Source organism: Canis aureus, chromosome 4 (assembly GCF_053574225.1).
Source record: "Canis aureus isolate CA01 chromosome 4, VMU_Caureus_v.1.0, whole genome shotgun sequence".
NCBI lineage: Eukaryota > Metazoa > Chordata > Mammalia > Carnivora > Canidae > Canis > Canis aureus.
In genome coordinates, this window is record NC_135614.1 from 44,043,590 (window position 1) to 44,058,279 (window position 14,690).

General features: G+C 32.3%; 1 protein-coding gene across 11 annotated transcripts in view; it reads right to left on the minus strand.

The window, feature by feature from the left end:
- Nucleotides 1–6,491: 6,491 nt before the first annotated feature.
- SPDL1 (spindle apparatus coiled-coil protein 1) overlaps nt 6,492–14,690 on the minus strand; it is a 373,127-nt gene continuing 364,928 nt past the window's right edge. For 9 of the 11 annotated variants that reach the window (XM_077895586.1, XM_077895577.1, XM_077895582.1 and 6 more), the window contains 4 exons: nt 14,085–14,225; nt 13,572–13,675; nt 12,423–12,610; nt 8,132–10,314 (listed from right to left, as the gene is read on the minus strand). In XM_077895586.1, coding sequence (XP_077751712.1) covers nt 9,776–10,314; nt 12,423–12,610; nt 13,572–13,675; nt 14,085–14,225 — 972 coding nt within the window. In that variant the 3' untranslated portion in view covers nt 8,132–9,775. Of the gene's footprint in view, nt 7,447–8,131; nt 10,315–12,422; nt 12,611–13,571; nt 13,676–14,084; nt 14,226–14,690 lie in introns of those variants that run through there. The other 2 variants (XM_077895588.1, XM_077895587.1) reach the window with 1 other exon arrangement.

The window sequence follows — 14,690 nt, forward strand, 5'->3', positions numbered from 1 at the left end:
ACAAGACAATGTGCTAGCATCTTGATTTGGATTACATTAAATCTATATATCAAGTTGCAAAGAATCAACACCTTAACAATACTGAATTTTCCTACCAATGAACACAGAATATCTATTTATTTATACTTTTTTGACTTCTTTCATCAAAGTTTTATATCTTTCCTCATATAGATCTTATAACTATTTTGATTTATGACTAAGTATTTCATTTTGGGGAGTGATAATGTAAATGACATTATGTTTTAGATTTTAAACTGCAATTTTTCATTGCTGGTATACAGGAAAGCAATTAACTTCTGTTTATTAACTTCTATTTTACAATCTTGCTGTAAATCATTTATTAGTTCCAACAGTGTTTTTGTTGTTGTTGTTGTTGTTGTTGTTGATTACTTGGGATTTTCTAGATATGTTATAATGTCATCTATGAATATAAAGTTTTATCTCTTCCTTCCAAAGTCATATACTTATTTCCTTTTGTTGTCTTAAATTGTATTAGCTAGAACTTCCAGAACATATTGAATAGGAATGGTGAGAGGACATTCTGTATTATCCTTCATCTTAGTGGGAAAGCATCTAGTTTCTCATCATTAAATGTGATGTTAACTGTAGGGATTTTTGGAAATCTTGTTCAAGTTCAAAGTTCCACTCTATTGCTAGTTTGCTGAGAGTTTTGGATTTTGTCAAATGCTTTTTTTATATCTACTGATATGATCATATGCTTTTTCTTCTCTAGATCTGTTAATGTGACTGACAGATTAGTTGACTTGTGAATATTGAACCATCCTTCCATACCTGGAAAAAATATCATTGACATGGCATATAATTATTTTTGTACATTGCTGGATTCAATTTGCTTATATTTTGTTAAGAATTTTGTATTTATGTTCATAAGAAATATTGGTCTGCAAAATTCCTTTTTTTTTTTTTTTTTTTGTAATTTCTTTGCCTGGTTTTGGTACTAGGGATAATACTGGCCTCACAGAATGAGTTGGGTAGTAATTACCCTCTGCTTCTTTTTTGTATAAGAGATTGAAGAGAGTATATTTTTTTTCCTCACATATTTGGTATTCACCAGTAAAACTACCTGAGTATATTACTTTTTTTTTTCTACTTTGTTTTTAAAGATTATTACTGATTCATTTTCTTTAATAGATCTAGACCTATTTGGATTATGCATTTCTTGTCATGTGGGTTTTGATAAATTGTGTCTTTAGAGAATTTATTCATTTCATATAAATTATCAAATTTGTGAGCATAGTTATTTCTAATATTCCTTTACTGTCTTTTTAATGTACATAGGATTGATAGTGATGGCCACTCTTTCATTTCTAATTTGTGGGGTTTTTTTCTTAGTCTGTCTATAGGTTTATTATTTCATGTATCTTTCCAAAGAACTAGCTTTTGCTTTCATTAAATTTCTCTTTTAATTTCTGGTTTTCAATTTTATTAACTTTGGCTTTTATTATTTATTTTCTTCTGCTTACCTTGGATTTAATTTGCTTTTCTTTTTCTAGTTTCCCAAGAGGGAAGCTTAGATTATTTAGGCCTTTCTTCTTTTCTAATATATACATTTAATATGATGTATTTCCCTATAACCACTATTTTTGCTATACCCCGTAATTTTGATAAATTGTTTTCATTTTCATTTAACTCATAATATTTTACAGTTTTTCTTGAGACTTCTTCTTTGGCCTATTTGTTATTTAGAAGTGTGTTGAATAATCTCCAAAGATTTGGGAATTTGTTCAGCTATTTTTCTGTTACTGATATATAGTTTAATTCCTTTGTTGTCTGAAAGCATACTTTGTAGAATTTCTATTTGTTTACATCTGTTAAAGCATGTTTTATGGTCCAAAATGTGGTCTATCTTGGTGGCTGTTCCATATGAGGTATAAAAGAATGTATTCTGCTGTTGTTCTATAAATGTTAGATTCAGTTCATTAAGGTGATATTCAGTTCAACTGTCTATCTATCTATCTATCTATCTATCTATCTATCTATCTATCTATCCTGTCAATTAATGAAGGGATGCTGGAGTTTTTAACTACAATAATGGATCTCTTTTTCTCCTGGCAGTTCTATCAGTTTTTGTCTCTTTTTCTCCTATCAGTTCTATCAGTTTTTGATTATATTTATTCGTGAGAGACACGGAGGATGGTGGGGGGGGGGAGAGAGAGAGAGGGAGAGAGGCAGAGACACAGGCAGAGGGAGAAGCAGGCTCCACACAGGGAGCCTGACATGGGACTCGATCCCGGGTCTCCAGGATCACGCCCTGGGCTGAAGGCAGCACTAAACCGCTCAGCCACCCAGGCTGTCCTGCTTCATATATTTTGACAATGATTAGGAGCATATACATTAAGGATTGTAATATCTTCTTGGAGATTTGACCCATTTAGCATCATGTAATGACTGTTTTTTCCCCTGGTGATTGTTCTTATTCTAAAGACTTATTCTAAAGTCTGCTTTGTCTAAAATTAATACATCTACTCTAGCTTTCTTTTGATTAATGTTAATATATCTTTCTTCATCCGTTTATTTTTAAAGTGAGTTTATTATAGACAACATAAAGTTGGGTCTTATTTGTATTTACTTTGACAGGCTGTATTTTGTTGTAGTCAGGACATTCATTTAAAGTGACAAATGAACTAACACCTACCATATTTGCAAATGATTTTCTATTCATCACCCTTGTTCATTTTTTTTTTGTTTTCCACTTTCTATGGTTTTAATTGAACATTTTATGATTCCATTTTATTTTTTCTCATCAATTACACTTTTAAAAAAATTGGTGGTTTACCTAAATAAAGTTCATGACATACATTTACAACTGATCTAATTCCACCTTTAAATAATGTTATATCACTTCATAGGTAGTACAGATACATACCTTATGACGGAACATTCTCAATTCCTGCCTCCCATTTCTTAGTTCATTGTTGTCATTGATTTCACTTGGCTATTGGTCATAATCACCAAATACATGGTTGCTTTACTATTTTGAACACACTGTTTTATGTTAGGTCAATTAAAAATAAGGAAAATAAAATATTTTACCTTCATTTACTCCTTGTCTAATGCTCTTCCTTTTTCTTTTTTAATGCTCTTCCTTTATGTATATCCAAGTTTTTGACCTAAATCCTTTTTCTTCCTCTCTGAAATACTTTTAACATTTCTTCCAAAGCAGCTCTATTGGTAAAATTTCCTCAATTTTCATTTTTCAGAAATTATTTCTCCTTCACTTTGGAGGACAATTGCAGAGTACAGAATTCTAGGTGGATGAGGTTTTTTCTTTCAATACTTTAAATATTTTACTTCATTCTCTTCTTCATTCTCTTACAGGCTCCTGAAGAAGTCTAATATGATTCATATTTTTGTTTCTTTATAGGTATCTTGTTTTTTATTTGTTTTCCCCTATGGTTTCTTTCAAGATTTTTTGTTTTTTGATTTTTGTTTTGCAGTTCATTATAGTTCTTCTAGCTGCAGATTTTATTTATTTACTTACTTACTTTTTGTATTTATTCTGCTTAGTGCTCTCTGAGCTTCCTCAATCTATAGTTTGGTATCTGTCATTAATTTGAGAAATTTCCCAGCCATTATTAATATATTGCTATTAAAACATTTCTTGTTTCTTTCCTTTCCTCTTTCTAGTCATCTCTTTACAGGTATTTTACACCTTTTGTAACTGTCCCAGAGTTCTTGGATATGTTGTTCTAGTTTTTTAAATTTTCTTTCTCATTATTTTTGCATTTCAGTTTTAGAAGTTTCTATTGGCATATCTTCATGTTTAATGATTCTTTCCTCAGCCATGTACATTCTAACATTATGATTTTGGACTTTAGTTTCCAGAATTATGAGACAACAAAATTCACAATTCAATTGTTTTAAGCCACTCAACTTTTTTTTTTTTTAAGATTTTATTTATTTATTCATGAGAGACACAAACAGTGAGAGAGAGAGGCAGAGACACAGGCAGAGGGAGAAGCAGGCTCCATGCAGGAAGCCTGATGTAGAACTTGATCCCGGATCTCCAGGATCACACCCTGGGCTGCAGGCGGCGCTAAACTGCTATGCCACCGGGGCTGCCCTAAGCCACGCATCATATTAGGGCAGTCCTTAATCACTAATACAGTAATATTACATTGATTTTCATCTTGATTCATTCTTGCATTCTTGGGACAAATTTCAATTGGTCATTGTGCAGAATCCTTTTAAAATGCTTCTGAATTGGATTTGCTAATATTTTGCTGTGGATCTTTGCATCCATATTCATGAAGTATATTGGTCTGTAGTTTTCTCATGAAGTCTTTGGTGTGGATATCAGAGTAATATTTGCCTCATAAAATAAGTAAGGAAAGGATCTCTTCTATTTTTTGGAAAGATTTCAGAAGCATTAGTGTTAACTTTAAACATTTGGAAGCATCTGATCTTATGCTTCTCTTCATTCAGAATTTAAGTTACTAATTAAATCTCTTTTTTGTTATAGCTCTATTCTGATTTTTTATTTCTTAAATTTTGATAGTTTGATTCTAGGAACTTGATCATTTTATCTAGAATAGTTAATTTGTTGGCATACCATTGTCAATAGTATTCTCTCATAGTCCTTGTTATTTCTGTAAGATCAGTAATAGTATCCAATTTACTTTCTTACTTTAATACTTTGAGTCTTCTCTCATTTTTTTCTTGATCAGTCTAGCTAAATGTTTTCCAATTTTGCTGATCATTTCAAGAATGAACTTTTGGTTTCACTGATTCCCTTTGTTATTTTTCTACTATTTCATTTATCTTTGTTTTACTCTTGATTTCATGAGTTTCATTTTTTTTTTCAGTCCTTCAAAGTAAAAGCTTTAGTAATTGATCTGAAATCTTTGTCAACGTAGGCATTTACAGCTACAAATTTCTCCATAAGTATGGATTTTCCTTTATTTTATGTTTTTTATAGTTTATTTTTTCATTCACCTTAAAGTATTTTTAAATTTCCCTAGTGATTTCTTCTTGTACAGTTGGCTGCTTAAGAGTGTTTTATTTCAACATGTTTGCAAATTTTTCAGTTTCCTTTGTTACTGATTTCTTACTCCATTCCATTGTGGTCAGAGAAGATACTTTGTGTGAATTCAACTTTCCAAATTTATTGAGACTTGATTTGTGGCCCAACATATGATCTATGCTATAGAATGTTCCATGTGCACTTGAGAAGTGCATGTATTCTGCTGTTGTTGGATGGAGTGCTCTATATTCCAGAGGTCTAGCTGGTTTATAGCGTCACTCAAGTCTTCTGTTTCCTTGTTTATATTAATTCTATTACTAAAAGTGGGTGCTAATATCTCCAACTATTATTGTTGAATTAACTATTTCTTCATTTCTTTCAGTTTTTGCTTCATATATTTTGGGGTTTCTTGTTAGCTGCATGTTCACTATTATCCCATCTTCTTGATGGATTGATTCTTTTATGAATTTTATATTCTGCTATTAACAACCTTTACCACATGTTTTTCATCACTAACACCTGTGCCCTTGGACAAGTAACTTCTCTTTGGTTTTCTCATCTATAAAATGAAGATAATAAGTAAGTACAATATCTAACTCCCAGAGATATTGGGACGGTTAACTGTTAATACATGAAAGGGCTTTGAAGAATGCCTGGACGTTAGATTTATTCAAATGTTAAATATAATTGTTACTATTAGTAATAACAGCACTACTACTACTCATCTACAATGGTCTATTAAACTGTGAGCTCTAAAGGGTTATTTTTACACCCTGAGCACACGCATCATAGTAAAAAAGTCAATACTGGAAGGAATTGATCTACATTTTATAGTGTACAATGAATACGGTCAATTATTTGTTATTATCCTGAGGTTAAAATTTTCATTTGCTAGTTAGTGCCTTCCGCTACTTATTTTTGCAAGAGATATTATTTACTGTGAAATCTCTAAATTCCTTAGAGAACACTTTTTGCAAAAAATATAATATTTAATTTCTTAGAAGTGGGAGGCAATTTCCTTTTACCTAATATATTTCAATAAACTTATCTAAACCACTATAATGGTTAATTTTATGTGTCAACTTGGCAGGGCCACAGAGGCTGGATGTGTGGTCAAACATTATCTTGGATATTTCTATGAGAGTGTTTTTGGATGAAATTAACATTTAAATCTTTAGCCTCTGAGTAAAGCACACTCAACTCCATGTGAGTAGGTCTATTTGTGTTATTAGTACAAGTCCTGTTTAGAAACAAAAGATTGAGCTCCCTGGAGCAAGAGAGAATTCTGCAGCAAACAGACTTTAGATCTGAACTGTATGTAATGCTGGCTCTTCCTTGGGTCTCCAGGTCCACCCTTATGATTTGAACTTGCCAGCCTCCATAATCACATAAGCCAAGTTCTTAACATAACTATCTTTCCCTCCCTCCACCACCACTCCTCTCTTAATATATAAATATAACCACCTACAGTATGTATGAAATTAAGTTGTAGACCAGGTTATAATCATTTAAAGGAAAAAAAAGTCTTTATTTGGCAAGTTTAGAATTTAAAAAATATATATGTATATAATTACATAAATTATATATGTATATACATTAAAGTTTATGTATATATGTATATACATAAAAATTATATGAACCAGGGAATTAAGAATCTGTGAAGTTTCATCTTACTTCCTTTATCCCCTTTTGATAACAATGTGTTATCTATACAGTAAAAAAAAAAAATAGAAAGGGGATAAATTATTCCAGTCATTTTAAATTTCAAAATTTTATTTTTCATATCCTCGAAACATAAAATTTAAATCACGTACATGAACACAAAGATGGACATAAGATGGACATAGCTATTTAAAACACTGACAAAATCCAGTTACAATAATATATATTTTTAAACCAAATTATTCTTATAGTGAAAAACTAAGTTCATTAAAAACTACATAGGAAAATATAATAGTTAATAGTTAATTTTGTGTTCTCTTTTCAAATATGTGACTTTGAAGGTATGTTTTAATAACACCTCAAAAAATCCATATACAATGCAACAAATAGATTTATAACACTTTCTTTCGGTTATTATTCACTGTAATTCAAGAAGCTCCAGGAAGAGTCATCATTTAAGGAACTCCTCTGATTAGAATCACAACCAAATTTTGAATATTTGGTCAAAGGAACATGAAAATGCCAGGTCTTGTCACAACAGGTGGAAAGAAATAACCTATAACGTTGAATATTTCAGATAAAGACAATCCTAACTAAGCTCCAAATCAAGCATTTGGGCAAGTGGTACCTTACTCTCATTAAAGAAAAGTCCTTACTGCTGAGGGCACTGGGTCTCTGGAGTTGATTTGGAAGACACGTATAAAATAGGGTGTGATTTCTTACAAGTTTCCTTTTCCAATTTGCTTGCAGTTTCTTTCCCTTCTTTAACTTCTGTTTGAAGCCTTGATTCAGCAGCTAACCTACAGGTATTAAAGCATCCACTCTGAATTCAAATGTGGTTAAAAAAATTAAAGAAGAAACAAACCTCTCATATAATGGGCCTCTAATGAGACATGATCAATTTTATGTTTATGAGGAAAAAATTACAGTTGACTCCAAAACCATTAAGAACTAAGTCACTGCCTCTCTAAAAGAAACTTTTTTATATCAACACTTAATTTTTTAAATGCCTTAAGAACTATTTTTAAGGTTGATAAAAGTCATGGCAAAGTGTAAATTAAAGAATTAAAATACAATGGGATGTCTATTAGGGTAAGTATGCCTAAAAAATAGTTAAATGCTAGAGCACAATTGTAATGTTAACGTTGACATACAAAAGGCAAACACAAGATTAAAATAACATGGAATCCTGGACCACATGCATACCAATCTGTCTCAGAAAAAAACCCTAAACAAGCTGAATTTCAACTAGCATAATAATAATTTAAGAAAAATAAACAGTGGAGAGATATTTTAAAAGGTTTATACAGATTTTCTAGCAAGAGCATCAATTAAATTTATAAAGCATGCAATAGTGAAGTTCCCAGTAAACCCGTATTTATTGTTACAATATTATCACCAGATTGTGTCTAAGTTAATCATGCAGAGAGCAAAAGGTTGGAAACATCTTAAGTTAGCAGATGGACTCACACATACACAAAAACAAATGTTTTGTGGTATTTTATTTGTTTTTGTTTAATTTGCCAGACAAAATTCCAACACGCTACTTAATTTGAGTCAAACAAGTAGCTAAATACATTTTCTTAAGTAACTTTTATCAAACAAAAAAAGACAGAAAAAGAAATGAAGACAACACAGATAGCAAGGTCTGCACTGATCAATTCTGGAACTTCACCTCCAGAAATATACAATGGTCAAGCACACTTACACAATGAATCACATATATACAAGCATAATCTATTGAATTCATTTCAGAAGTACTCGGAACTCTGTATGTGCAATGTGTATGTGTGTGACATAATTCATTTGAATTTACTTTTTCCTTGAGAATAATAAACTTTTATTTTATGAGACCTATCATGTTAATATAAAAATTTAAGGAATGGAGTAATAAATTACAGTTGACCTTTGAACAATGCAGGGGTCAAGGGTACTGACCCTTACAGTCAAAAATCCTTGTATACTCCTCCCAAACTTAAGTATTAATAGCCTACTCTTGACTGGAAGCCTTATCCATAACATAAACAATCAGCACATATTTTGTATATATTATATACTGTATTCTTATAATAATGTTAGAGAAAAAAATGTTATAAGAAAAAATCTTAAGGAAAATACATTTGCAACAATGTACTGCATTTACCAAAAAATCCACATGTAAGTGGATCTGCATAGTTCAAACTTGTGTTGTTCAAGGGTCAACTGTACTTCTCTTAAAATTAACAGCAGCTCACACTGTTGAGGTGCTTTCACTGTAGAGCACCAACTTTAGTAGCACTGAAGACTTTAAAAATAAAAATCAGATAAAACATACAAAACAGCCTTTACAAAGGTGGGCTACGTCTGACTGTATTAACTCAAATGCACACTAGTAAAATGCCTTATTCTGTACCCTCCCGTCTACAACTCACGTAGCCCTAGTAGCACCTTAAAGATCTCCTTTCAAATCCAAGCTCTTTTCACTATGCTTAATTTTTTAAATGTCTAAAGATATTTATTTTAAATCCATCTATTGTTCCATTGCATACAGACATTCTTCATTATCTTTTTATCACCTTCTCCATTTTCCTCATTCATTTCTCTTTGCCCTACTCTTGGTCCTGCTGTACACACCCTGAGCTTGTTTTATTCCCCCCAGCCTTAGCCACTGTTACTTCCCTTTCTCTTTCACTCACTTTCTCTTATCTTCCTATCTCTATTATTTTTTTAAAAGATAAGGCCCTTAAAATGTTAATTCCTATAAACATACATGTCTGACATTTCTTCTTTTAGTCACAAACTCAAATATGTAGAAACTGGAGGTTCTGAAGTTTTGATATAAAATGAAAATGAATTACTTTTGATATTTAAAAATGTCAAAATCAAAGCTCAATCTTAAAGACTTATGACAGACATTTTCAAAAGCCATAAAAATTTCACCTAACAATCTTCTAGAAGGCTGAAATTTCTTAGACTATTGGAAAGCCATTTAAGGAGATAATTTTTCTTTCATGGCCACTCTTGAACTAGGGAAAAAATAACCAACTGTACAATTTATTCAAACCAACAAAACATTCAGAGATGTACTAAGCTGTGATATTTCTGTTTTATGAGAGAACAAAATGTAACTTTTGAAAATAATTCCCTTATTCAGGAGTCCTTTCCCTTTGCAATTGTTTTAGTTTTTCGTAAAGTTTTAGAAAAATTGAAAGAAGGTAGATGAAACTGGGGAATTATACTACATGCAATATTAAGAAAATAGATAAAGAAACAGATAGCACAGTTCATGCAGCGATAGAGAAGAGATGGAGAGGTCTGCTGGTTGCCCTGAAGAAAAGAGGACACTGACCTGGGAGAATTTGGGGTGTTTCCACTTCTTTCACTTAAGGCTTCAGAGTCAGCTGAAACTCCTAGAAATTTCACACATTTCTTTTCCTTCATTGGCTGAATGTCCATGGGCAGGCTTTTGTGAGGAGAAAGACTGATTCCTAGTGTATTTATAGAAACTGTCTTTTCTAACTGCAAGTTGTTATCTTCTGAACTGCTGGGATAGCACTGGGCCTCCACTTTCTGAGGGGGTAATCTATAGTCTTCCCCAACAGCATTTTTGGCACATACATTGTTAGGGGTAGTTACATCCATAGGCAGGACCTCACGCCTCTTCTTGGGTACAGGCACTTCACTTTTCTCTGAGAATAAAAACCATTAAAAATATATTAAGTCAAAACAAAGATATAGTAAAAAGACAGAACTAGTTACACAGTTTTTTCCTCTCCTACTCTTCATTCTTTTGAAACCCACTTATCTCCTTATTGAAATATATTGTCTTTTATCCTTTCTTTTTCATAGACTTCACTAACTATATCTTTAAAAGGTTATATGACTACAAATTTTTCCTTGGGAACTCAAAAGATTTAAGTTTTCGCAATGAAAACTTCTATGTTTTGATACTGTTATAAAAGTTACACAGGGCTTTAACAGACTTCAGTGTGGAGGTAAGGAAGGATACAGTGGCTAAGAGTCAAGGAATCCAGGTACAAATCCCCTATTAGCACTCTGCAGCTGAGTAACTTCGGGAAGTACTTAGCCTCTTGAGCTTTATCTTCTTTAGCTGTAAAATGGGAATTAAAAACATCCAGTCCACTTGATATTATGTGTTATAGTGATTACATTGCAAAGAAGTCAAGTTCTCTGAGGCAACCTGTGCCTATTCACCCCATCTACAAAATAGATTCAAAATCTGAGTACTTCTACTTATGGATACTTCTCAAGTTCAAACCACCGTATGTCTTACTGCAGTCTAAGGCAAAAGCCTTCTACCACTACTGCTTTAACGTAACATCATTCCATCCCCTATGCAGGTTTATTTACAGTCACTGAATTAATTGTTCTAATCTTTTCCCTATCCCCATACGAATGGGCCTTTCATTTTCAAAATCAAAGTTAGTAAAGTTGGAAAAAGTATGGTTGGGACATGGGATTAGTGTTCCTACTCTACACGGGTCTTTTTAAATCATTTTCCCTTTCTCTTATATTGTTCCTCACATCAACTAAATTCACTATATTTCCCTCTGTCTCTTGGCTATGTTTAGTTCAGCAGACTTTTGAAATTCATAATGTATAATTCTTAATTAGGAAAGCCTATTAGAATCAAGGAAGAGAAAAAGGATGAAAGAGAAGCCTTTATCAACTATACAAAACCTTACTATTGCTAACAATCTCCCCATTACTGTTAAGATGCACTCAAGTCACTGAGACAAAAATGAAGACAATCTTAGGCATGTAAACAATGTAAGGTCAAAAACTGGCTGAAAATCTAAAACCTAAAACATGTAAAAACACTTTTTTTTTTTTTTTTGGTCTAAGAATCATTGCATTCTTAGGCTTTTTTAATTTTAGCCTTTTATTTTTTAATTTACAAACAAACAATAAAATCACTCTGTTTAGTGTCTAAGATGCAGAGTTCATACGGTAAGGCTATTTTCTACCTCAGTGATTAGACGTATAGTTGTCCTCTACTATTGGTCCTAGTAGTTTTCCTCAATAATAGAACCCTTAAGAGTATACTCAATAATATTGTAATACCTTTGCATGATGACAGACTGTAACTAAACTTATCATGGTCATTTTATAATGTATAAATATCAAATCATGACATAAACTTGAAAGTAATAGAGTATTATATGTCCATTACACTTAAAAAAAAAAAAAAAAAATCCCGTGATGTAGTTGGGAACATGGCCCCTGAGAATCAAAACTGCATTTCTCAGCTTTTCTTGTAGGTAGGTGAGGCCACATGACTCAATTCTGCTCAAGGATTATACTGATGAACAATGCAAAGAAAGCCTAAATCCTGACACTCTGACCAGTTGTAGAATACCTCTTCTAGACTTTTGTTAAGGGGAGGAATTAATACTTATTTAAGTCTCCATTATTTTAGGTTTTCTATAAACAATACTAACTAATACAGCTCCCAAACATCAGTTGCCTCGATAAAAATCAAACTCTTTAATATTGCATAAGATGTTGCAATTGTAAATGGAAAGGTTTCTAAGGTTTTTAAACTTTATCAAGGTTCTAATGTACAGATATCCAACAGAATATCTATTTATTCATATATACGCAGTACCCAGATCTCTGAATTTTCCTACACATTTTGTAGGGTTTTTTTTAGAGATACATACGCACAAATTAGTTTGTAATGGGATCTGCATAAAGCTATAGTAAGAAAAAAACTTGATATGATTTCTCAGAGCTTCTCATAATTTAAAAGATAAAATATATGAGATATGCATACCTTCAGGTTCATACTTCAGTTTTAGCTCATCTAGTTTAGCTCTCAGTTTCATATTTTCACTTTGGGAGAGCTGGAGACATCTTTCGTTTGCAAAAAGTTTTCTCTCAATATCCAAAGCCCGCTGGCTCTCAAATAATGCTTTCATTCGTTGTATGGACAATTCACCTTTAGTGTTTTCATTTTCTTTGCTATGTAAATAAAAAAAGGAGAACCAAGGAATATTAACATAACATACATAAGTGTTTTAAACACATATTTGTAAAACATTTAGTGCAAATATTTTATTACATATTTGAACTCTCAGATAAACATATATTTCCTTGCAGTTTTAAGTAACAAACACTAAACAAAGTTTTTTAAAATTAAATTCATTAGCCAACAGAGTACATCATTAGTTTCACATGTAGTGTTCAATAATTTATCAGTTGCGTGTAACACTTAGCGCTCATCACATCACGTGCCCTCCTTAATGCCCATCACCCAATTAACCCATACCCCCACCGACCTCCCCTCCAGCAACCCTGTTTGTTTCCTCTAGCTTTTAACAATAACACTTTCAAATAAAAAATGTCATGCATTCTTCAAAGGGAAGGAGGAAAATATTCCTTCCACATTAGTGCACATGTAAATAATTTCCTTTTAAGTTCCAAATTAGTATTTATTCCTGAAAAGTTTAGGGTATAAGAATATTTTCTATGTCAAAGTTCTTTTCAGTTATCCCCTTTTTTTTTTTTTTTTTTTAAGATTTTATTTATTCATGAGACACACACAGAGGCAGAGACATAGGCAAAGGGAGAGGCAGGCTCCCTGCAGGAAGCCTGATGCGGGACTCTATCCCAGGATCCTGGGATCAACCCTGAGGCAGAGGCAGACGCTCAACTACTGTGCCACCAGGTGCACCTCATTTAAAAATCTAAAATACTAAACATGGAGAAATACAAATATTTAATAATTCATTGAAAGTATTTTTTTCAATAACCAGCACAAACTATATCTTGAATATATCTTATTTGCTATTAAGATGTTTTTGATGCTTTTCTTTTCTGGAAATTCTTTTGGCAATTTGAAAACAAAAATTTGTAGTCACTAATACTACTTTTTATAAGCAAGTCAAGAGAATATGCAGCTTTCTAAGCACCCAACACTTACTTTAAGTTGTCAAGCTTTATCTGAAGTAAATCTGTGTAATAGGTGTTATCTTCCAGAGTGCCAGAGTTGGCAGAAAGCTTAGATTCTGTACTTTCATATAAACTCTAAAGAAAACAACAATTCTTATTACTTAAGATAAATAACAAATTAGGTTAATCCAGTTGCCCTTGAACAATACAGGTTTAAATGGTACTGATCCACTCATACGTGAATTTTTCATAGTAGAGAACTATAAATATATTTTCTCTTCCTTATAATTTTCTTAATAATATTTTGCTGTCTCTAAATTTTAATATAGTGTAGAATACGTGTAACATACAAAATGTGTGTCAACTGTTTCTATTATTAATAAGGCTTCTGGTAAATAGTAAACTACTCATAAAGTTTTTGAGGAGTCAAAAGATATTTAACTGCACGGGGTTGGGCATCCCTAGGCCCCGTGTTGTTCCAGGGTCAACTGATTTAAGATATTCAAACCAAATCTGGCTGTGTTATTGAAGGGGTTATCTTTACCTTAAATTTCTCCAGATTTCTAATTTCACCTAAAAGGTGTTTAATTTCACCGTTCTTCTGCTCCAGCATGGCAAGCAACCGTTCCTGCTGCTCAAATTCAGTTTGAGACCCTTTCATTTGTAGCAATGTGGCAATTTGTAACTAGAAAAACAAAAAAAAATTACAACCTCACCCCACCCCACACAGAGAACTGAGTGGGGGAAAGGAAGATTCCAATAACTACATTTGTGGTACAATGCATATTCTGTACTATCTCTAGAACTCAGTTTGGAAACTAAACTATGTCTAGTTTAATAATCTAATAATTTGAAACTATTTGTATCAATAAGTTTTTGTTTTGTTTTTTTTTTTTAGATTTTATTTATTTATTCATGAGAGACACAGAGAGAGAAGTAAAGACACAGGCAGAGGGAGAAGCAGGCTCCTTCAGGAAGCCTGATGTGGGACTTGATCCCAGGACCCTGGGATCAAAACCTGAGGCTAAGGCAGACGCTCAACCACTGAGCCACCCAGGCGTCTCTGTATCAATAAGTTTAGTTACAGATATAACTCGAGTACTTATTTAAGTACTTAGGAGTAATATCTGATAACAATTTTTGCACTTCT